At 42.0% G+C, this 24299-nt stretch overlaps 2 protein-coding genes and 1 long non-coding RNA gene across 6 annotated transcripts; 1 reads left to right on the top strand and 2 right to left on the bottom strand.

Annotated features, from left to right (window-relative positions):
- Positions 1-10151: 10151 nt before the first annotated feature.
- LOC119307384 lies at positions 10152-23848 on the top strand. The gene is made up of 4 exons (XM_037583458.1): positions 10152-10251; positions 10528-10793; positions 21522-21757; positions 23279-23848. The coding sequence occupies exons 1-4, from the start codon at positions 10214-10216 to the stop codon at positions 23846-23848; spliced, it is 1110 nt and encodes a 369-aa protein (XP_037439355.1). The 5' UTR covers positions 10152-10213.
- Positions 11357-14330, bottom strand: LOC119307385. 4 transcript variants are annotated; one of them, XR_005149288.1, is made up of 3 exons: positions 13707-13923; positions 12548-12741; positions 11357-11833 (listed from the first exon to the last, which is right to left on the bottom strand). XR_005149288.1 is itself a non-coding variant. In XM_037583461.1 (3 exons), exons 1-3 carry the CDS (start codon positions 14171-14173, stop codon positions 12725-12727), a joined length of 339 nt encoding a protein of 112 aa, XP_037439358.1. In that variant the 5' UTR covers positions 14174-14330; the 3' UTR covers positions 12418-12724. The 4 variants fall into 4 exon arrangements, 3 of the variants coding, with proteins under 3 accessions (XP_037439358.1, XP_037439357.1, XP_037439356.1); XM_037583461.1 differs by lacking the exon at positions 11357-11833 and adding an exon at positions 13990-14330 and having other exon boundaries at positions 12418-12741; positions 13707-13844; XM_037583460.1 differs by lacking the exons at positions 11357-11833; positions 12548-12741 and adding exons at positions 12927-13287; positions 13990-14330 and having other exon boundaries at positions 13707-13844.
- LOC119307387 lies at positions 19015-20138 on the bottom strand. The gene is made up of 3 exons (XR_005149289.1): positions 19701-20138; positions 19531-19595; positions 19015-19409 (listed from the first exon to the last, which is right to left on the bottom strand). It is a non-coding gene; the product is annotated as an uncharacterized LOC119307387 (long non-coding RNA).
- Positions 23849-24299: the final 451 nt, after the last annotated feature.

Genomic DNA, 24299 nt, shown 5'->3' with positions numbered 1-24299 from the left:
TGAAACAACCTCTTCTCACCGGCAAGTTTGAAGTCATAATTGAGCTCTTTGATAGCCCAATATGCTTTATGTTCAAATTCTAGAGGTAAATGACAAGCTTTTCCATAAACCATCTTATACGGAGACATACCCATAGGATTTTTGTATGCAGTTCTATAGGCCCATAATGCATCATCAAGTTTTTTGGACCAATTCTTTCTAGATCTATTAACAGTCTTTTGCAAAATTAATTTGAGCTCTCTATAGCTCAACTCTACTTGACCACTAGACTGCGGATGATAAGGAGATGCGATTCTATGATTAACATCATACTTAGCAAGCATCTTACGGAAAGCACCATGAATAAAATGTGAACCACCATCAGTCATAAGATATCTAGGAACACCAAACCTCGGAAAAATAACTTCTTTAAGCATTTTAATAGAAGTTTTATGATCAGCACTACTAGTTGGAATAGCTTCTACCCACTTAGTAACGTAATCAACAACAACTAAAATATGTGTATATTCATTAGAGGCAGGAAAAGGTCCCGTATAATCAAAGCCCCAAACATCAAATGGTTCAATAACAAGAGAATAATTCATTGGCATTTCTTGACGTCTACTAATATTACCAATTCTTTGACATTCATCACAAGATAAGACAAACTTACGAGCATCTTTCAAGAGAGTAGGCCAATAAAAACCGGATTGCAATACCTTATGTACAGTTCTGTCTCCAGCGTGGTGTCCTCCATATGATTCAGAGTGACACTTGCGTAGGATCTATTCCTGTTCATGCTTAGGTACACAACGTCTAATAACACCATCTACTCCTTTATAAAGGTGTGGGTCATCCCAGAAGTAATGTCTTAAATCATAAAAGAACTTTTTCTTTTGCTGGTATGTGAAACTAGGTTGTATAAATTTAGCAACAATGTAATTAGCATAATCAGCATACCAAGGAGCAGTACGAGAAGCATTAGTGACCACTAATTGTTCATCAGGAAAGCTATCATCAATAGGCAGTGGGTCATCAAGAACATTCTCTAACCTAGACAAGTTGTCTACAACGGGGTTCTCAGCTCCCTTCCTATCAATAATATGCAAATCAAATTCTTGGAGCAAGAGAACCCATCTAATGAGTCTAGGCTTAGCATATTTCTTTTGCATAAGATATTTAATAGCAGCATGATTAGTGTGAATAGTAACTTTGGAATCAACAATATAAGGTCTAAACTTATCACATGCAAACACAACTGCTAAGAATTCTTTTTCAGTAGTAGCATAATTTCTCTTGGCAGCATCAAGAGTCTTACTAGCATACTGGATAATATTCAATTTCTTATCAACTCTTTGCCCTAGAACAGCACCTACAGCATAATCACTAGCATCACACATAATTTCAAAAAGTAAATTCCAATCAGGTGGCTGAACAATAGGTGCAGTGATCAAAGCTTTCTTAAGTATTTCAAATGCTTCTACACAATCATCATCAAAGACAAAAGGAATATCTTTTTTCAATAAATTAGTCAGAGGCCTAGAGATTTTAGAAAAGTCCTTAATAAACCTCCTATAAAAACCGGCATGACCAAGGAAACTTCTTATACCTTTTATGTCCTTGGGACATGGCATCTTTTCAATAGCATCAACTTTAGCTTTATCAACTTCAATACCTCTCTCGGAGATTTTGTGCCCCAAGACAATGCCTTTATTAACCATAAAGTGGCACTTTTCCCAATTCAAGACGAGACTAGTGTCTTCGCATCTCTGCAAAACTCGATCAAGGTTGCTCAAGCAATCATCAAAAGAGGATCCATAAACGGAGAAGTCATCCATGAATACCTCATAAATCTTTTCACAAAAGTCAGAGAATATAGCCATCATACATCTTTGAAAGGTAGCAGGTGCATTACATAAACCAAAAGGCATACGTCTATAAGCAAAAGTACCGAAAGGGCAAGTAAAAGTAGTTTTTGATTGATCTTCCGCTGACATAGGTATTTGAGAGAAACCAGAATAACCATCTAGAAAGAAGAAATGTGTATGTTTGGATAGTCTTTCTAGCATTTGATCAATAAAAGGTAAAGGGTAATGATCTTTCTTAGTAGCTTTATTTAATTTACGGAAATCAATTACCATCCTATAACCTGTAATAATTCTTTGCGGAATCAATTCATCTTTATCATTAGGAACAACAGTAATACCTCCCTTTTTAGGGACACAATGGACAGGGCTTGCCCATTCACTATCAGCAACGGGATAAAATATACCTGCGTCGAGGAGCTTTAGTATCTCATTTCTTACCACTTTTTTCATCTTAGGATTTAATCTTCGTTGAGGATCTCTGACTGGTTTGGCATCTTTTTCCACTTTAATTTTGTGTTGGCATAGAGTAGGACTAATGCCCTTAAGATCATCCAGAGTATATCCAATAGCAGCATGGTGCTTCTTCAGAGTTTTCAATAATCTTTCTTCTTCTTGTTCTGAAAGGTTAGCACTAATAATAACAGGATATATTTTTTTTCATCAAGATAAGCATATTTAAGATTATTAGGTAATGGTTTGAGTTCAAACACGGGATCACCCTTGGGTGGAGGGGGATCCCCTAGAATTTCGACGGGAAGGTTATGTTTCAGAATAGGTTCCTGTTTAAGGAACACTTCATCTATTTCCCTTCTTTCTTTCATAAACATATCATTTTCATGGTCTAGCAAATATTGTTCTAACGGATCAGTAGGAGGCACGGCAATAGAAGCAAGACCAATTATTTCATCTTTACTGGGTAATTCTTTATCACGGGGTTGTCTATGAAATTTAGCAAAATTAACCTCATGAGTCATATCATCCAAGCCAATCGTAACGACATCCTTTTCACAATCAATCTTAGCTTTAACAGTGTTCAAGAAGGGTCTACCAAATATAATGGGACAAAAGTCATCTTGTGGAGAACCAAGAACAAGAAAATCAGCAGGGTATTTGACCTTCCCACACAAGACTTCAACATCTCTAACAATCCCAAAAGGTTTAATAGTATCTCTATTAGCAAGCTTGATAGTAACATCAATACCTTCCAATTCAACGGGTGCAATGTCATGCATAATTTCTTTATATAAATCATAGGGTATTGCACTAGCACTAGCACCCATATCACATAAGCTATGATAACAATGATCTCCTATTTTAACAGAAATAACAGGCATGCCTACAACGGGTCCATCACAGAAATAAATAGCATGCCCATCGAAATTATCATCCAAGAGATCTTTAACCATAGCAATACTAGGTTCAACTTTAATTTTCTCAGGAGGTGTATAAGTTCTAGTATTACTCTTACGAACAAAATTCAAAGTTTAGCATGATCCTTTATCCTAACAGGAAAAGGTGGTTTCTTAACATAAGTAGTAGGAACAATAGGATCATTATAAGTGATAGTCTTTTCTTCAACTGTAATAGGTGCAACTACTTTTACTTCAATGGGAGGATTATATTTAAATCACTTCTCCTTAGGGAGGTCAATGTGAGTAGCAAAAGATTCACAGAAAGAAGCTACTATCTCAGAGTCAAGTCCATATTTAGCGCTAAATCCATGAAAGGCATCGGTATCCATAAAAGATTTAACACAATCAAATTTAGGTGTCATACCTGACTCCTTACCATCGTCGGAACCCCAATCTTCAGAGTTGCGTTTAATTCTTTCCAATAAGTCCCATTTGAATTCAATAGTCTTCAGCATATAAGAGCCAGCATAGGAAGTATCGAGCATGGTGCGATCATTGAGAGAAAGCCGAGCATAAAATTTTTGAATAATCATTTCTCTTGAGAGCTCATGATTGGGGCATGAATATAACATTGACTTAAGCCTCCCCTAGCTTGAGCGATGCTTTCTCCTTCGCGAGGTCAGAAATTATATATGTAATTACGATCACGATGAACAAGATGCATAGGATAGAACTTCTGGTGAAATTCCAACTTCAGTCGTTAATAATTCCAAGATCCTGTATCATTACATAGGCTATACCATGTCAATGCATCTCCCTTGAAAGATAAAGGGAAGACCTTCCTTTTGACAACATCATCGGGAATACCTGCAAGCTTAAATAATCCACAAACTTCATCCACAAAGATAAGGTGTAAATCGGGATGCAATGTTCCATCTCCCGCAAATGGATTAGCTAGCAGTTTCTCTATCATACCCGAAGGAATTTCAAAGTGAACATTTTCAGTAGCTTCAGTAGGTTGAGGAGCAACTCTTTGCTCTACTGGTCGGGGCGAAGATGCCCCCAAACAAGCCCCTCAAAGGATTAGTTTCCATACTGACAAGTAATAGAAAATTTCAGCACACTATATAAATGTTTCCTTACCAAGTTCCACTCACCAAAAGCGCTACACTCCCCGGCAACGGCACCAGAAAAGAGTCTTGATGACCCATAAGTGTAGGGGATCTATCATAGTCCTTTCGATAAGTAAGAGTGTCGAACCCAACGAGGAGCAGAAGGAAATGATAAGCGGTTTTCAGTAAGGTTTTCTCTGCAAGCACTGAAATTGTAGGTAATAGATAGTTTTATGATAAGATAAATTGTAACGAGTAACAAGCAATGAAAGTAAATAAAGTGTAGCAAGGTGGCCCAATCCTTTTTGTAGCAAAGGACAAGCCTGGACAATTTCTTATAATGAAAAAAGCGCTCCCGAGGACACATGGAAATTATCATCAAGCTAGTTTCATCACGCTCTTATGATTCGCGTTCGGTACTTTGATAATTTGATATGTGGGTGGATCGGTGCTTGGGTACTGCCCTTACTTGGACAAGCATCCCACTTATGATTAACCCCTATTGCAAGCAGCCGCAACTACAACAAAAGTATTAAGGTAAACCTAACCACAGCATTAAACATATGGATCCAAATCAGCCCCTCACGAAGCAACGCATAAACTAGGGTTTAATCTTCTATCACTCTAGCAACCCATCATCTACTTATTACTTCCCAATGCATTCCTCTAGGCCCAAATAATGGTGAAGTGTCATGTAGTCGACGTTCACATAACACCACTAGAGGAAAGACAACATACATCTCATCAAAATATCGAACGAATACCAAATTTACATGACTACTAATAGCAAAACTTCACCCACACTACTAGGAAAAGGCCTACTAATGGCGCACCAGTTTTGCCTACTAATGGCACACTACAGGTGCGCCACTAGTATTTTTTACTAATGGCGCACCACTGGTGCGCCATTAGTACACCAGATACTAATGGCGCACATGTAGTGTGCCATTAGTATGCCTAGAGGTGCGCCATTACTATCTTACTTAGTAATGGCGCACCACATAGAAGTGCGCCATTAGTAACAATTTTTTTAAAATATTTTTTTCTTAATCTCTGGTCACTATGGCTTAATCTCGGGTCAATATGCTTAATCTCAGGTCAAATCACACTCTGTGGTCAAACTTCCCAAAAGGTCACCCATCCTCACACTGCTCCAGCCCAAGCATGCTTAACTTCAGAGTTGTATCCAACCCCAGTACCAGCTCACTTCACAGGCACTTCTTGATATATCTAGCATATCAATCCTATTAAACCTTGTTGATGTTTAGGACTTTGTTTATGTTCATGAGTGTGATGAAATTTTGAAAAATTATTTCAAACTTTTGTTCATATTACGTATCATATTTTGAAAAAATATTCCCGAAAAGAAATTCAAAACTAATTTTTTTTCTGTTACTAGTGGTGCACCTAGCAAACGGTGCGCCACTAGTAAGTTTGAATTTTTTTTGAATTTTTTTGCCTCTAGATCTTAAAAGCTCCGTAACTTTTTTTGGTTAGGTTTTTGAGGATTTTGAAAATGTTTAACGGGGTTCCCCCAGTTAAATTTGGATGTAACTTTTCGAGTAGATGATTTTTCATATAATTTTTTTAATCCGAGTTTGTATGCAAAAGTTATGCCCATTTTACAAATTTCAGAGAGATTTTGCAAATAAAGTCGAAATTCATATTTGTAAATTTTCCCAACAACTAGACCACATATCACATGGGCAACTGATTTTCTTTTATTTTTTTTGACATTTCCATCATTTTCTTTTTTTTAACTGAAAAGGCGGTCCGGGGGGAGGTGCATTCGGGGGAATTTTGGGTAATGGCGCACCGTGGGTGTGGTGCGCCATTACTAGTTTTAACTAGTAATGGCGCACCACGTCCACGCTGCGCCATTACTAACTTTGTACTAATTTTGAAAAAAAAATATGTTAGTAGTGGCGCACTGAGTGTGTGGTGCGCCATTACTAGTTAAACTAGTAATGGCGCACTATCCCCTGGTGCGCCATTACTAGTTTTGTAAAAAAAACAATTTTTACTAATGGCCATCGTGTATGTGGTGCACCATTAGTATTTGAAGTTTAATGGTGCACCTATATGTGATGCGCCATTGCTATATAGTAATGGTGCACCACACATGTGGTGCGCCATTAGTGTCCATTTTATCTATAGCCGTTTTCCTAGTAGTGCCATGTCCCCAAGAACAAACGTAACTACTCACAAAGCATATTCATTTTCATAATCAAAGGTGTAATAATATGCATTAAGGATCTGAACATATAATCTTCCACCAAGTAAACCAATAAGGATCAACTACAAGGAGTAATCAACACTACTAGCAACCCACATGTTCCAATTTGTGGTTTTGGATACAAGATTGGATACAAGAGATGAACTAGGGTTTGAGAGGAGATGGTGCTGGTGAAGATGTTGATGGAGATTGACCCTCTCCCGATGGGAGGATCGTTGGTGATGACGATGGTGATGATTTCCCCCTCCCAGAGGGAAGTGTCCCGGGCAGAACAGCTCCGCTGGAGCTCTAGATTGGTTCCGCCTCGTGGCGGCGGAGTTTCGTCCCGTAAGCTTGCCCACGATTTTTTCCAGGGTAAAAGCCTTCATATAGCAGAAGATGGACACCGGAGGGCCACCAGGGGGCCCAGGAGACAGGGGCGCGCCCCCACCCTCCTGGCCAGGGTGTGGCCCCCATGAGGTATTTCTTCCGCTCAATAATTTTTATTAATTCCAAAAATAAGTTTCATGGAGTTTCAGGTCTTTTAGAGCAGTGCAGAATAGGTTTCCAATGTTTGCTCCTTTTCCAGCCAGAATTCTAGCTGTCGGCATTCCCCCTCTTCATGGTAAACCTTATAAAATAAGAGAGAATAGCCATAAGTATTGATATATAATGTGTAATAACAGCCCATAATGCAATCAATATTGATATAAAAGCATGATGCAAAATGGATGTATCAACGGTGCCGGGCGCCGACTGGACGGGCGGGTAGGAGGGCTCCGACTCATGCTCCTCCTGCTCGGCCTCATCCATATAGGCAAGCATCTCCGCCTCCTCCGCGGCCTCCATCTCCTATCGGCAACGGCGCCTGGCCTCCGCAGCTGACTCCAAGCGAAGGAAATCGATGATGGCCTGTTCCTCCGCCTGCAGATCCATGTCGTCAGCGTCCCCATATCCTCCTCCTCAACCTCCTCCTCCTCCTCCTCCTCCAGATCTACTGCATCCGGAGGTAGCCCCGTGGCTATCCGGGCTTCGCGCCTTGCCCGGATCTGCTCAGGGAGCTCGAGCCGACGCTCCAGCGTTAAAAATGGGTGGCTCCTCACCCGGCGGCGTGGGGGCATGGCTACTAGGCAGACGGGGGAAGTGGAAAATGGTGGCGACGGCAGACAGGCAGAGGAAAATATGGATGGTAGGGTTTTGGTGCTGCCGGTCGACTTAATAGCCAAGCTAGGGACTATGCGGCCCGCCGGAGCGGCGCCACGCGGCGACATCGGTTCGACGAACGAGGAAAGTTTCGGACCGTCGGGTTTCCGGACGTTTCCGCATGGGATCCCACCGTCAGTCCGATGTGGCTGGATATGAGTGGTGCTGGTCAGACCGGACGTTTGAGACCCGTTTGAGGCGTCCGTCTGGGTCAGATTTTCCTGACCGATCAGTGACCAGACGGGCCGCTCGGGTGTTTGAGGTCAGTTTGAAGCGGCCATATATAGATGTTTTTTTCTCTAATATGCACGAGTGTGTTTATCATATATTAAAGAAGAAAAAAGGGGAAGAGTCCTCCACGATTATATGTTACAACGCTTGATTACAATGCGTTCCGCGTTTGTCCGCCTATGTGCTAATCCGACTACTTGCTAGCTGCCCGCTCCGGCGCCGCCATGAATGCCACGGCCAACTCCCGTCGTAGTATGCCCGCTTGCCTCCATACCTCGCCTTCACTCCTAATCCGGTCCAGAAGACGCCCGAGACAGACGGATGCCCCATCAAAGATGATAGCATTCCTGTGCTTCCACATCTCCCACATGGTAAGTAGGCAGATGTCGCGGATAGTCTTCGAGTGCCACCCACTGGCGCCAAGTCTGGTGCACAATCCTGCAACGCCTTGCCCGGAGTCGGTGTGGCATGCGGGATACCCATTGTAGTGAACACATGTATCCAAACCTGCCGCGTCAGCACACACTCGACAAGTAGATGGCCGATTGTTTCGTCATGCTGGTCGCAGAGAGGGCAAGCAGCCTGGTGCGGCAACCCTCGTCTGGCCAGTCTGTTGGAGGTCCAACACCTGTCCATGATCGCAAGCCAAGCGAAGAATCTACAACGCAGCGGTGTTCTCAAACTCCATGTAAATGCCACTGTAGGCGATACCTGCCGACCTGCAAACTTGGCCACACACGCCGATCTGGCCGAGAACGTGCCATCTTTCTCCCATGACCATGTGATAGAGTCTGTCGTCCCTTCGTGCAGCTGCATCACCGCCACCACGGGCCAGATGCTCATGTATTCTACCAGGCCGTCCGCATCGATAGCGGGTCCGATGTCTGTAGCCCATCTGCCCTCCACTATGGCTTCGAACACGGATCTTGACCTCCTCGTCCGTTGCGCTACCATGTCGTATGCCCGCGGTGCTAGCTCTTGTACACGGTACCCATCGAGCCAACGATCCTCCCAGAATAACGTGCTTCGGCCATCCCCAACGCTGGCTCTCGCCGCCACTTGGTAGAGCTGCCTGGACTCTTTCGGAACGGAAAGCGCGAACTCCGACCATGGCCTGTCCCGGTCCACCCTTTGCAACCATAACCACTTGGCTTGCAGGGCCACATTCGTCCACTTCAGGTCCGGGATGCTGAGTCCGCCGGCCCACTTGGGTGCACATACCCGATCCCAAGCCACCTGGCAACAGCCTCCTCCTGCGTCAGCCTTTCCAGCCCAAAGGAACCCACGACAGATCTTGATCATGGCGGAGATGATCTTCGGTGGCAGTTCTAGCGCCAACATAGAGTGAATCGGGATCGCACAGAGGACCGAGTGCACCAGCAGCGCTCGGCTGCTCTTCGGAAGGGTCGCCGCCTTCCAATGTGGGAGGCGTGCGGCCAATTGGTCAATGAGGCCCCGTAGTTGCGCCACTGTGAGCTTCCTGAGGGACAGTGGGAGGCCCAGGTATTTGCACGTGAATGCGGACGCTGCACAGCCAAGAGCATCGCAGACTCGAGTCAATTCTTTCTCGGAGCAGCGGATAGGGAGTGCCGCACTCTTGGCCATATTAACATGCAGCCCAGAGGCCTGCCCAAAGATGCGCAAGATGGCCTCGCTTGCAGCCAAGTCTTGTTGCTCGGGCTTGATGAAGATTGTGACGTCGTCCGCAAACATTGAGAACCTCTGTTGCAACCCTGATCGTGCTAGGGGCGTGAGAAGGCCTGCCATTGTAGCCTTCCGGAACAATCTGTGAATCGGCTCCATGCATAGGATGAACAACATTGGAGATATCAGGGCAGTTGTAGATGCTCTAAGTGGGCTTCAGCCATTCGTTCCTCCATCTGATGGTGTTTTAGTCCCCGTCTCTCTAATTGTCGCTAATGGACCGGTACTTAATACTCCCTTCGTCCTAAAATAAATGTCTTAACTTTGTACTAACTCTAGTACAAAGTTGTACTAAGCTTGAAACATTTATTTTGAGACGGAGGGAGTATGAATAACTGTTGCTCAAAAGAAAAACCCTTACATGTGTGTGTGTAAAAAAAACTACATTAGTCCCCGTCGAACTGGCCCTGCTCGGCCCCTACTGCCTCCGCCCCTGACTCAACCGCGCCGTCTGTTCATCCAAAGTGGCGCCCCCGCCCCCCTCCCCCGATTCTCTCTCCTCTCCTCTGTTCCGCGTCGGCCGGGGGCCCCCTGAACTTGCGCAAGGAGATGCTCCACTCATGGCGGAATCTGGATCGTGTTTCCAGGTGCGTTTTTGCATTGTACTGATTTTTGGCTCTGTATTGCGATCAACGTTGAAATTTGGGCGTTTGAAATCTTATTGGGTCAAATCTTATTGCTGGTTGCATTATCCTCCACGGCTCCACCCCACAGCCCGGGGAAAATTGGAATTGATATTTGTTAGTAGCGAGGAATTAACAATTTCTATTGCGCTAGAGTAAAAACCGGTGACTATATTTGGATTTCTATCCTGCTTGTGTATATTATTTGAGTCGGATTCTAACTTTGCTCTTTCGTGACAGATCTGCTCATGAATCCTTCTTGATGGCCAGATACATTGCAGCACATAGCCAAACGAATCGGCCCAGCCACCTCCCTTGGGGCAATGCTTTTTCCTGCTGCACCTCCAATAATACCCTCGGTGAGCAATTTGCCTTTATCAAATGGAAAGACGGAGCAGAAATTGTGAGGTCGGCCGACATCTATCCTAATAGCAGCCATCGCGATGGGTCTATATACAAAAACTCTATTCTCCAAAGCATAGGTCATGTTACAAAGCGTGATGAGAGTAAGTGATGCAAATCTATTAAAAGCTTGAGGCCGAATGCATGTTGTTTTGTTTTGAAATATGCAATGTATATTTTGATTGCTCTAGAGAAATTGTTTAGCAAAAGGACGACCAACATGTAGTTTTTTTTATCTAAAATTTCTGGATAGAAGTTTGGTGATAGATAATGCATGGTTAGGATCTGGACAATAGTCTTGTTTCTCTATAAATAGTTGTCATATGATTGATTTAACGATGTCCATATCATGTTTTAATACAACAACCACAAAGCCTTTAGTCTCAAACAATTTGGGGTAGGCTAGATCCGAAACCCATAATATCTCGAAACCACTTTCATGCACCCCTGTCTAGCTAGTTCTTTGGTGTTACTAGGAAATTGCCCGTGCGTTGCAACGGGAACATAAGTATTCTAGTGATTCAACATTAATTGCATGAAATATGTATCTTTGATACGATGCACCTGCTATAAGATAACATACTTTTTTAGAGGAAATTGATGCCTTGTTATTATTTAGTTCATGGCATTATCCGCCAGTACAACATCTTGAATACAATCAGGAGAAACACTAAACCAAGTTTTGCATAAATTTAAAAGGCAACCCTCCCTAGCTAAGATCTGAGCAGCTTTGTTTGCTATTCTCCTGGCCCAAGCCACTCAGAACTCGTCGATGCCTCACAACATCTTCTTTATCTCCTAGACAAGAGGACCAAACCTGGATCGGTCGATAACATCTGAGTTAATAACCTGCGCCATAAGTTGGTTGTCGGTTTTGAGAACAAGCTTTGTAGCGCCAACTTCGATTACAAGCTACACTCCTCGACGACAAGCGAGCATCTCCGTGTGTCTGGTCCAATGCAATCACGAATATACTTATTATAGAACTGGATGTTGTGTGTCTGGTCCAATGCCATCACGAATCAAGTAGTGTTTACTGGTTAATATTTGTGAGCTATGTGAAGATTGCATCTTGGACTTTGAGTTCACTTCTCTTGAGCGCTCCTTTCTCCTTGTTCCTTTTGCTCCCTTGAGATCTTCATTCCTACAAAATAGTTAAATGTTAGTACCAGAGTATCTTGACAAAAATTCAGTAGAAAACAAATTTATGTGCAAGGGGATATTTCAATGACTCCAGGAAAAGACAGTACAAGCAAAAATTTCAACATTCCCGGAGAAGTTTTTGCATGAATATGAAACGAAAGTAGTCTTCGATAATCCACATTGAAGGTATACACATTAATAATACATTCCATGTCATGATTCCATGGTTATAAAAGAACTTTTTTGTCACCATTTGTACAAATGTTCATAGAGATTATTAACAAACTGTGCCAGCTATACATCAAAGCTGAATAAGGTTTCAGAATTTTCCACTGAAGAGCATCCTCTGCTGGACGAACATATTGCAGGCAAACAAAATAGTTACTTTCAAGAGTCCAGAGGAAGTTGAAATTGCATTACATTAGAATTAACCTAAAAACGTATATCATTTTATCTAATTTTAACTTCCAAATTTGCAAGATCTTTAGAAGCAATATACATGTATTGATGTATAGACCTAGAACTTTGAATATACCAGTGGGGAATGAATCAATCATGGCATTGTTTTTTAAAGGCCTACAGACAATAAGACAACCATCATGAGATGTTCTTGTTCAATAACAAACTTGTATAAATCTAAGAAATTAACAGAGCGTGTAAGAGGTGAAACCACACAAAAATAATTAAAAGGAAGTTCATTAGGTTCGATACTTACAGTTGCTACATCAAACGCCTCCCTCAGTGCACCAGCTGGAAAAAAAGTCGGATTCTGTCTGCCATCACGCATACAACAAAGGTCAAAATCTAAGCAAAAATTTTTATTTCAAAAAGCCAAGCCTCATAAAATACCAGTAGATCAAAAGACTAACCAAGGGATGGACAAATCTTTACATCAGTTACATTTTAGACCTGAAAACTCAAAATTTTAGACCTGCGAAGGTGGTGTGTCCAGATCAGTAAAATTGCAACCACAAAAGGGGATGAACCATTTTAGACCTGAAAACTCAAAATTTTAAAACAAATGATAGATAAAATGCTCATGGAGCACTGAATCAAAAAATGTTTGAATGAGTATTTGTTCTTTGGGTTTTTTCCTCTTAGAAATCGGGTGAGGACAGTATGTGTCATTTAGCACCAAGATTCCAGCCACTACTGCCTCCTCCTACATCTAGCAGTTGAAAACTTCAAATCAAGTAATGGGTAGATCATAATGAATCTTTTTCACTTCAAACAATATGGTCAATCTTGTTCCATTCAAAAAAGATGATGCATCTTACTAAAGAGCCCATTCGGCTTGAAAGGAAGTACTTGTGAACGGCCGACAACCTGTAGGAAGTGCTCCTGAAGCTCGCTCACGTCCAACAATCACCTTGTGCGACGGCGGCGGGTGTGAGAAAACACAACACACCAGGCTCGCCAGATATCAGCATGTCATGCAATTAGTCACATCCAAGACTTCAAAACACAAGAATCAATATCTTATTTTTTTTAAAGGAGCGACACATCTTAATGCGTAAAGAGAAGGCATAAGTGGGGTCATAATTACTATAATTAACCTAACTTTGTGGATTCTAACTTCTAAGACCTAGCAGGAGAGCAATATTTTCATCCATATTATTATACTCGATTATCCTTATAATGTAAACCTTTTCATAGAAAAGAGGAAATACTTTGCGTTGACATCTGTATCGTAGTAGCCATAACAGAACTCTAGATGCATCTCGTCCTAGGTTTAATGTAACGACCACTGAAGATGGTTATTTGCCTTTGACAACTAAACTGTTCCTGAAGTAGTTTCAAGTGTGCCACCTCTTTTGATGTATATGCAGCTAGTACAAATTTCTATGGTAGATTTTAGATAGAAAGGGAAATACCGTATCCAAATCTGGACTTCTGGAGCTTCATGGGCTTATTGTCCATTGTGTCCACCAACTCAACGTCCATTGTGAGCTCAGTGTCGGACTTGAACCAATGAACTGTAGCAGCAGGAACGACTTTCCATTTGCGAACACCTACATAGCCATCCAAATAAGATCATAGATCTCCCCAAAAACAAGAAGATTGAAGGCTAACTGATGCATCTGTTCTGGGCGTGAGCGACAGGTAAAGTAGATAGATGTATTGTACAGATATGGAGAAAAGGTGAGAGCAAGGTACCATGTCGATTAATTGAAGCTGAGTTTTGTTCCACTGTTCTGCCTACTGTATACCTCCAGTCCCTTCTCCTGTCAAACTCGTGAATATAGCAACAGCACAGGAAGGTGTAGGCTTTCAGAGATGAGGTTGAATATAGCAACAACAAAAAATAATTGGACATCAGGAAGCAGGTGAACCGAGGCATGTCCCGACGTCGGCAGCGCCCTCCATTAATCTGCTAGGCCGGGGGCGCAGAGGCCCACTTGCGGGAGAGGCAGGGAGGCGGCCATGGCACGGCGTTCTGGAGGAAGGCGACCATGGCATGGGACGGCGGCGGCTGCGCACGGCGCGGGCGCTCGGGAAGACGGAGGACCATCATGGCGCGCGGAGCGAGGCGCAGAGGAACGGATCTGGTCGTGCAGAGGCCCACTTGCGGGAGAGGCAGGGAGGCGGCCATGGCAGGTCGTTCTGGAGGGAGGCAACCATGGCATGGGACGGCGGCGGCTGAGCAAGGCACCGGCGCTCGAGAAGACGGTGGACCATGGAGGCGCGCGGAGCGAGGCGGAGACGCACGGATCTAGCCGCTCCCACGTCAGATCGGGCCGCAGTGGAGCTCCACACCGGGATCCATGGGCCTGAGGCAAGATTTGTGAGAGAGAGGTAGGGAAGGGAGAAGGGAGAAGAAGAGAGATAGGGCGCGCGGGAGGGGTTACCGGACAAAGGCTGGAGATCGGCATCAGTGGCGCTGGTCGCCGGCGTGAGATGCAAGCCAGAGGAGGGAGAAAACCGTGAGGGAGAAAACCGGTAGGGGGGGAAAGAAAATTGAGTGGGACGATAGGTGGGTCGGAACGGGAGGAAAAAAAATCGGTGCGCGAGGGGTCGTACGAGAGGCTTGACGAACGTAAGAGGGGAAACGGAACGCTACGTTTCTTTTAGATAGTAGAGATTCTAGTCCTTGAGATCTCTCTTCACGGACTCCTTTCATGTCAAATTTGATCTACCCCGACCTCTCTTGACATTATCAACACATTTTCACCGTCCGCTATGCACTGACGCTTCTGGAGGTGTGTGTTGTATATGCCCAAACCATCGCAGGGGATGGTGGACAAGCTTCTTCAATCGGTGCTACTCCGACTCTATCATGTATATCATCATTCGAGACCCGATCTTTTCTTGTGTGGCCATACATCCATCTCAACATGCACATGTCCGCTACACCTTACTATTGAACATGTCTTCTTTTAGCCGGCCAACACTTCGCTCCATACAACATCACGAATCGAATCACCGTCCTATAGAATCTGCCTTTTAGCTTTTATGGCACTCTCTTGTCACAGAGAACACCAGAAGTTTGGCCCCACTTCATCCATCATGATTTGATTCAATGACTTGCATTTTTATCAATATCACCATCCTTCTGCGGCATTGACCCCAAATATCGAAAAGTGTCGTTTTAAGGTACCACCTCCCTGTCAAGGCTATCTTCCTCCTCCTTGTGCCTTGTAGTACTAAAATCGCACCCTCTATACTCAGTTTTAGTTCTACTAAGCCTAAAAAATTTTATTCCAAAGTTTGTCTCCGCAGCTCTAACTTTCCCACGTCCGACTATCATCGACTAGCACCACATCATTCGTAAAGAGTGTACACCACGGATATCTCCTTGTGGCCACATCCATCACCAAAGCAAAAATATGAGGGCTCAGACCTGACCTTTGTTGCAGTCCTATTTTAATGGGAAAGTCATCAGTGTCGCCGTCCACTTGTTCGAACACTTGTCAGAACATTGTCATGCATGTCCTTCATGAGGGCAATGTATTTTGTTGGGACTTCGTATTTCTCCAAGGCTCACCACATAACATTCCATGGTATCTTATTATAGGTCTTCTCCAAGTCAATGAACATCATATGTAGGTCCTTTTGCTCCCTTTATCTCTCCATAAGTTGTACCAAGAAAATAGCTTCCATGGTTGACCTTCCAGGCATGAAACCAAACTGTTTTTTTGTCATCTTGTCATTCTTCTTAAGCGGTGTTCAATAACTCTCTCCCATAGCTTCATTCTATGGCTCATCTGCTTAATTACACGGTCATTAGTACAGCTTTGAACACCCTCCTGTGTACTAATATACTCTGCCTCCGTCCTTGGGCATCTTTCTTTCCCGAAAAATAAGGTTGAAAATTTAGTTAGCCATACTTCGCTATGTCTCCGAGGCCTCTCGACACCTCAATGAGGATACAATCAAGGCCCATTGCCTTGCCTCTTTTCATCATTTTCAATGTCTGCCTAACCTCAGACTCCTTGATTTGTCGCAAAACGCTTGCTTGTATCTTCAAAGGAGTTGTCTGTTTTAATAGAGCACCTCAGTATGGAATCAAGTATTTGGTTGTGGAGTAGTTTTCTCCAAATTGCAACATCTATAAGCTTGTCGATTATTCTATCACATAATAGATGCATGGCCAATTATAATATGGGTGTGTATCATGAGAAAAAATACTATATAAAAAATGTTTAGGTGTATATTTGATAATCAGGGTTGGTATTATGGTAATTTTGACTTTCAACAAATTTAGGACTTGGATCAAATTTGTTATGTTCTATTTACTTTTGTATATTACTAGTAAGCATGTACATGCAACGCACGTCTCGACTAATACTATTCGTTTCAAGATTGGTCATAATGAGAATACTTCTTTGAACAATCTATTTCCAGATTGAAGCCTGAAAGAAACAAAAATAAACCAGATAATTTAATTATATGTTTCCACCTAACCAATTTGAATAATCTCTTTTCTGGAGAAAACAATCTAAATAATCTTTTGTATGGCATGAGCCAAATTTAGACAACATACTTGCTAACATCCCATTTATTTACGAATAAACGGAAGGACATAGCAGTTAATAACCAGTCAATGTGGAGTGCCTATAATATTAGTCTCATGCATTGCGGCTTGCATTGACATGGGCACGGCAAGGACGTCCACACAAGAGATAGCGGCGCCAAGAAGAGCCATCTGTGAAGCTGCTCTTCTACTGGAAATCCCACACACTACTCTAAATCTGTGGCATGTGAGCATGATCACCTTCGGTTACAGCGGATACAGGATCTGATTGGAACAAAAACTCTCAAGAGCAACCAACATTTAGATGAAGTTCCAAGATAAAGACAAAAAAAATTGTAGACCATTCCTCGAAATAGGCTTTGACCCCACTACATTAATATAGTAACCACCCGATACAAGAATGAGTTCCACGCTGGGGCAAACAACACAATCACGCCCAAAAGGAAAAATAAGAGAAAAACAAGAGAAATAATGCGAGCATCGCCGGATCAACGAAAGTTGCAGTATCTCGCTACCGCTGCGCCCATTCCATCCCTGTAAGACAAATGACAGCCGCCCCCCTCAGAAGCAATTCGTTGAACATTTGCGGGGCATCGAACAGACTAACCCGAACACTTTCAGATCGAGGAGGGTGGAACCGAGCCCAAGAACAGGGTGAGCCTTTCACACTATCCATGCCCGTCAATTTTTCCAATAGATGGTAGATAATTATGCAAATAAATCAAGATGCAAAACATTGAAATTACGGTAAATAATTGCCTTCCTAAATGAGTATATGACATGAATGGATTGGCAAGTAGACAGAAGACTGACGATAAGGTGTCAAAATACTGGTTGACATTCTTCTTTCTGCGAGCACATTTGCACCAAGCTATTTAAGTTTCTATTTTTGCTTCTGTTAACAACAGTTCATCTACAGAGCTAAGTAAATATTGAGATGAGAAAGATGTTATTTGACAGGACAACAACATACTAAGAAAACAATCATAATCATGCACCAACCGAAGACGCTGGTAGTATTATTGATTTCAAGTTGCAAATTGTACATGTGCCACATGATGTTTTTTAAGGTGCGAACTCCCTGCACTTTGGCAAACTAAATGACACACTGACCCATGATGCTGGTCGAGCCAATTTTGGCAACAGTATCACCTAGTTGAACAAACAGTGACTCTCATGGCATGAGATGACATAAAGATTACACATGTAAGGGAGCTAGCTTAACAAAACAAAGCCAATTATTTGTCTCTCGTATTCTTCAAGCTAGTCTGACACCTTTTCAGACAATATAGTATGTAACAAACCATGTTGAATTTAAATACAAGTTTGGGACTGGGTCATCATATAAACCATTAGCATAGTACATATATTTCTTCGAAGACAAGATAAAATGATTAACTACTTGGCTACTCTGTCGTACCCACTTCATAATAAAAAAATAACACCAATAAACTATTTAACTTATGAGAGAAAACAAACAACACATGAAGACAAAAAATGTGTAGCCGATGAGAAAGTCTCCTAAAAATCGCAATACGCTTTCAGTTTTTCTGCTCCCTAATGTTATCTTCTTTTCTAAGACGAGCTACAAAATCTGTAGGGATACTGAGTAGCTTCTCCTCTTGTTTCTCTTATGGACTCTCCTACTGCAGAGCGATGCAGGACGCGAACTGATTGGTCATGGCTGAATTGCAGTGGAGAGGGTGTCGAAGGTTATGTGGGAGTCTATTTCTCAAGTCCTATGGGAGAGAGTTTTATAGAAAATACAACAATAAGATTGAACACCCTGGCAGGAAGCACTCAAGGTCACAAAAATTTCTTGCCGTTCTTTCCACTTTTGGTGGCTTCGAAAAGCATAATATGACCATGACTACAAGATCTTTTGGTAGGAAAATGGAGTAGTAATGAACCACACAGAGATATTAAGGAAAGGAACTATGCTAGATGATGATGTACCTCAGAAGACAACATTGCACTGCAATATCTAAATGTTTGGATGAAATTCAGATACTTGTTTCCTGAATCTACCTCGCCGACTAAATGAACCTGCATTCTGTAACCTTAAAAGAATTTAGAGCAAAGCACAACCACTAATTTAACAGTTGCCCAACAATAATGAGGGGATAACCGGAATAGAGAATTGGGGATCAACCTAACTGGGAGAAGGTAACAGAAGGGATAGGTGGAAGTAGTGGAGGTGCTTGTCAATGTTCGATGCATATAATAGAACAAGGTAGAACAGCATCTGAATCATGAACGTAATACAAAATTTATGTTTTATAAGGATATGTGCAACTCCTCAATAGTCGGTTAATCATTAAGAGAAAAGCGGAATGAACCACATGTACCAGAAAAAAAGGCTTTCATATCAGCATCTTTGCAGAAAACACAACCTAATACTCCATGTATAAGTAATAAAACAATTATCATGCAAAAAGCTAAACAAACCCAACTATGGCGATGGGCAGATGAGGGGTTCCTGATGACACAGGACATTGCCGGTACAGGACCTGAAGGCAGACCCGTCAAAACAACAACTGACACTGTCCAAAGCCACCACCAGTTGTACTCCTCCCTGATTCCACCACCACCAAGCTCCTCCCTGATTTTGGTAATGGAACCATGTATGTAAAGGGACAAAATAATTAAAAAAGACAAACTCGATAATTCAATGCTAATAAGGGATAGTTTGAAGTCAATAGTTTGTACTTAATTTGTAATACCTTCTAAACTACATTAATCTGAATCGAAGCATTAGCCTTTGTTTTGGTATACCACTTCGTGACATCTTTCTTGGACCAGGACCATTTCCAACCAATCGGAAGCAAAAAAGACCAGAAACGGATATGTACAATTTTATGAATAAAATAGATAATGATCTGTGCTGCCTTACCAGGTTTGAATTTCATCTCTCACTATCTCAGTACTTCTTCATTCATCTCCATTCTCCAGGGATGACTCATGCATCTTCAATCCTAATACACATACATTTAGGGCCATCAAATCCAAGAAATTACAGAACTAAGAGATGAGCTATTGCAGAAACTAACCAGGCATGTTAGTCATTGCAACAGACTGTGCATCCACTGTGAAGCATGTCAAGGAAATATACAAAGGACCATCTGAAGCCATCAACAGGGAGATCAATTTGAAGTGTGCAGGTTTTGCATTGGTGCAAATTACTCATGAGAATCGAAGTCTGAATGTTGAAGCACATATGTTAGCTAGAGCTACTACTACTTTAGTTTTTGGACGACCGGTTTGGTTGTCAGTTAGACCAGATTTTATTGTGATTCCATCGAACATTTTGACTGAATAAAGTGCTTCAGCCCTTAAAAAAACCCTGTCCCTTTAGTCACTGGAAATTGCCAGGTGAAGAATCTCTGAACCAATATACGATAACCACAGGTCCACAGTCTCCTAGAATTCCATGAAGAAATGGACAGAATCAGGAAGAGGCTTTGAGAGATGAGGAGGGGCCGTTATTGCTATTCCTTAAGAAATTGAGAGGCTCATGCAGTTTGTAGTGAATCTTGTACTGGATCTGGTATGGATGAACATTGTGCTTAATTGATGAATATAGATGAAGAGAAAAGAGAGAACAAGATGGCTCACATAGATGGCGTCGGCAGCAGCCAGCAACCCCAGGGAGTAAGGCGTCTGCGCTGGCAGTCCCGGCCGTCGTCGGGGGCGTGCGGGGTCCTGCCGAGCAGAATATCGACGGGCGGCCGGCGCAACCCCTGGTCGGCAGGGCTCAGTGGTGGCGGCTTCCTCCGACGGCTACGGCCGCGGCTTCGTCCGACGGCTACGGCCGTCGCAACCCCAGGTAGGCAAGCGCGGGGGCGTGCGGCTTCCGCCGGCTTTGGTGGACTAACCATATAGGCGGCCGGCGTTGAAGTGGAGGATCGAAGAGCGCCGGCGGAGGCCGAGTTGAGCGTCGGCGGCGGGTGATTGGAGCGACGGCGACGTGGAGGATCGGAGTGGCGGCAGAGTGGGGGATCGGGGCAGCGACGGAGGAGTAGAGGATTTGCAGTGGAGGTCGTGCGGCGAGCGATTAGAGAAACGTGGAGGAAGAGAGGGCGACTGGAACGACGCACAAGAGAGGAGCGGGCGAAGGTCGTGCTGCGGGACGTGCGGGGCAGTTTTTTTTTTTGACGAAGGGCGGGCAGGATTAGCTGTCAATGGATTGTGGCTTGTTAGCGTTAAACATGGAGGGATTATGGACCATTAGATTGTGTGATTAGACGGCTAAGGTTGTTTGGATCTGCCCCTTTCTTTCTTTTATAGTGGTAGTAGATTATATTATCATAAAAATTACTTTTTTCTTGGAATCACGTGAAAAAAGTAAGCTCTATGCAAACTTATGCGTTCATACCAAAATATAAATGGTAGATAAGAAAATCATGATTTGTGGATAATTAATTGATTTGGAAAATTCTATAAAGTTCAACCTATTGCTTTTTAATATTTTGTTGTGTATGACATGAGACTTGAAGCATTTGTTCTTGTAGCTTGGATTAGTAAACCTATTCCTAAAAGGTATACTTTTTCAATGTAGCATTGCTTTATTCTCCTCACTTATTTTGTTATATTATTTTGTTATATTTTTCTAATAGACAAACAAAATTCTAACTTAGCGCATGTATGCATGTGGAAATCATAAGTGTACTAATTATTTCAAGTACTTGTCTAATATTATAATTTTTAAATGAAGCACAACTGGAGCCAATGAAGTTTTCAGATCCCACTAATTGCTTTCCTGACCAGCTAAGGTGTTGTATACATTTTGTATGTAACATGATGCAATTTTTCTCACTGAAATTGGCTAAAGTTTCTGCAAACACAAGCTTAGTACAATTATATGGATATATAGCAGTGCGAGATTCTCGGGATTTGTTGCTTAATTATATTGTCAGTCGTAGCAGGGACGATCCCATTGTGGTGAAACAGGTGCACACATCTTTACTTATACACAACTATTTTAAATAATTCATTTATTTTATAGTGTAGGCCCATTTTTGTCAAATGCATAGAGTGGATGGATTGAAATGTAAACATTTTAGGGCATACTACAATCATAGGACCACAATCGTTTTTCAATCATAAAAGTTGGATGGAAAGTGGAATTGTCTAACCTACCTTATCTGTTTTATCTCTTGTGGATTGATGCATAGAATAAAAATGATGCTAGTTATGTTCTCTGTTTGTTCTACTGTTTTACTTAATAGATGTCACAAGATTAGTTTATCATTTTGTTTAAGCATGCATTTTCTTATTTCGTAATACATGAATATTTACCTACTTTTGGTGTTATGGATGAATATTTGCTTCCATGTGGTTAAATCTAACAACCATGATATCAAGAAGAGAATAACATTGTGGGTTGACAATTACTAAGAAAAAACATTTCAAGTAAATATATGTGAAATGAGTGATATTTTAGCAAGTGTTAGGTATTCATATAAAGTCAGACTCTATTTTTATTACTAATATTTTTGGAGCAGACCAGGGAATGGTGTCGCACAATTGCCTTCATGTGCGACGTACTCCCTGCCCTCGTACAAGCAGACAACAACATGACAACAGCGAAGATTTTTCCAGATTCAAATTTTTGAACACTTTTATCTCTGTTAACCCGATTGACTTTTCTCCATTGGCTTTGTCATGATGAGGTCTTCGAAACTAGATCTCAAATCTTCAAGAATTGTATTCGTCGGGTTATTAGCCACTCAGTTGCCATAAATTTTACTTGGTTATCTACTTATACACTAATGTAGAACTTTGCTTCATGGTACTTTTATGAGTTGATGCCACTTTTTACTCACTCTCTAGCTACACATATCATTTCACCACAATGTGTAAAAAAAAGTCATTGTCTGGTAATTATGTTGTGGCAATTGTTCGCTCCTAACATGCATATGCTCTCTCTATATGAACAAAATCCCACTGGGACGCCGCCATACTGGGGCGCATGCGTGTGCGTGTATCCCACATAGAATTACTAATATTCTTTTTATTTGGTCAAATACATCAGAGTGTGCTTAACATATATGATATAAACACAACAAATACTTAGGACTTCAGCTACAAGATCATCTGGGTGTTTGTTGCTGTAAGTTAAATGATATCTTTACTCTTCTGAAATTTGAGGTGTTGGTGATGATGGCTCCACTTTGAGGATCATTATGGATTTTTGCATTGAAATACTTGTGTTTGGAGGATGTCATACACATATGTTGTTATCCTTGCATACATTAGGCAAGTTTATGGTTAATTATCTTTGGATGATTTATAGAACATTAAGTTTCATGTGCAATCGACTTACGTTTGTTTGTGGGTTTGGAATTTAAGCCATCATTTATTTGAGATTCATCATTGTCAGTTGGCTCGAAATAAGAATATGCACTTTAGATAACTCTTTAGTTTTTACTATGAGCTACTAGCAATAAATAATTAATAGTTGTTTCGCAGGGTTCTCTCATTGAGATGACAGGCCCTAAGAGGGGCATTAATATGCTCGGTGATGTTCTAGTTGAGTTTGACATGAGGATCAAGACAGGAGGGCAAAAAGAAGATAATGATCTGCAACTTATCGACGGTGTAGTAGAGTACAGCAAAGCAAATGCACCTTTTCGTCAATTCACAGAGCGCATTAATGGTAATTGTGGTGCGGTTGACATCACTTTAGCACGCGTTCCTGATGCAGTGGAGGCCACAATAGATGTTATCATATCAAAAATGCAGAGAGGATTCAATTTATCTCTCAGCTTGTTTGTGTTTATCGGTGGGTCACATAAGGAGATTGAGCTCCTTTGTGATATTATTGGTGAGTCGTGTGGTTTAACAAGAAGGCATGCGATTGCTGTACAGGAGGAGACTTGGATGTATTTGAAGTTCAAGGTAGGTCAGAAAGGCTCTAATTATAATGATGTAGAACGGTATTGTCAGTTCAAAGCAAACATTCATGGATGTGACTATCAAGAAATAATGCTTAAGCATGCCTCTATCTTGGTGAAGGTGAGTTGGTCGATCATACCATAAAGTTGGTGTTCCATATTCAAATTTGAGTTGGACTATTTGATCTTGCACTGAATACATGTCTAATTGGCACTGGATCAATTTCTTCAAGCTCTAAGCTCCCTTAGAATAGAGGTGAGATTTCTCTCACTTTGGTGTACATGATGTCCTTGGGTATTAATCATGTACGATGCACCGAAGAGCCCCATTTCTACCATTTCTAGGAAGCTTAGTATTTTTTTCTCTATCATCTAAAAAAGACATAAGGGCATCTACAACATGAAACGGCCTCATATCTATGGCATCTCCAACGGAGAACCCTACTTCGTCCGCATATGTATGTCTGGACCACATGGTTCGGGCACTTTTAGGCCTCTGACGTGGGTGTCTATACTGGGTCAGCCACAGATGGACATTCATAATCCCTTAGTCCGACCCCAAATCATGAGGTGCATTAGGGGAGTCCAAACGTGCG

Source organism: Triticum dicoccoides, chromosome 5B (assembly GCF_002162155.2).
Source record: "Triticum dicoccoides isolate Atlit2015 ecotype Zavitan chromosome 5B, WEW_v2.0, whole genome shotgun sequence".
NCBI classification, from domain to species: domain Eukaryota; kingdom Viridiplantae; phylum Streptophyta; class Magnoliopsida; order Poales; family Poaceae; genus Triticum; species Triticum dicoccoides.
The sequence above is the reverse complement of the archived record's forward strand: the minus strand, read 5'-3'. Positions and strand labels throughout refer to the sequence as shown.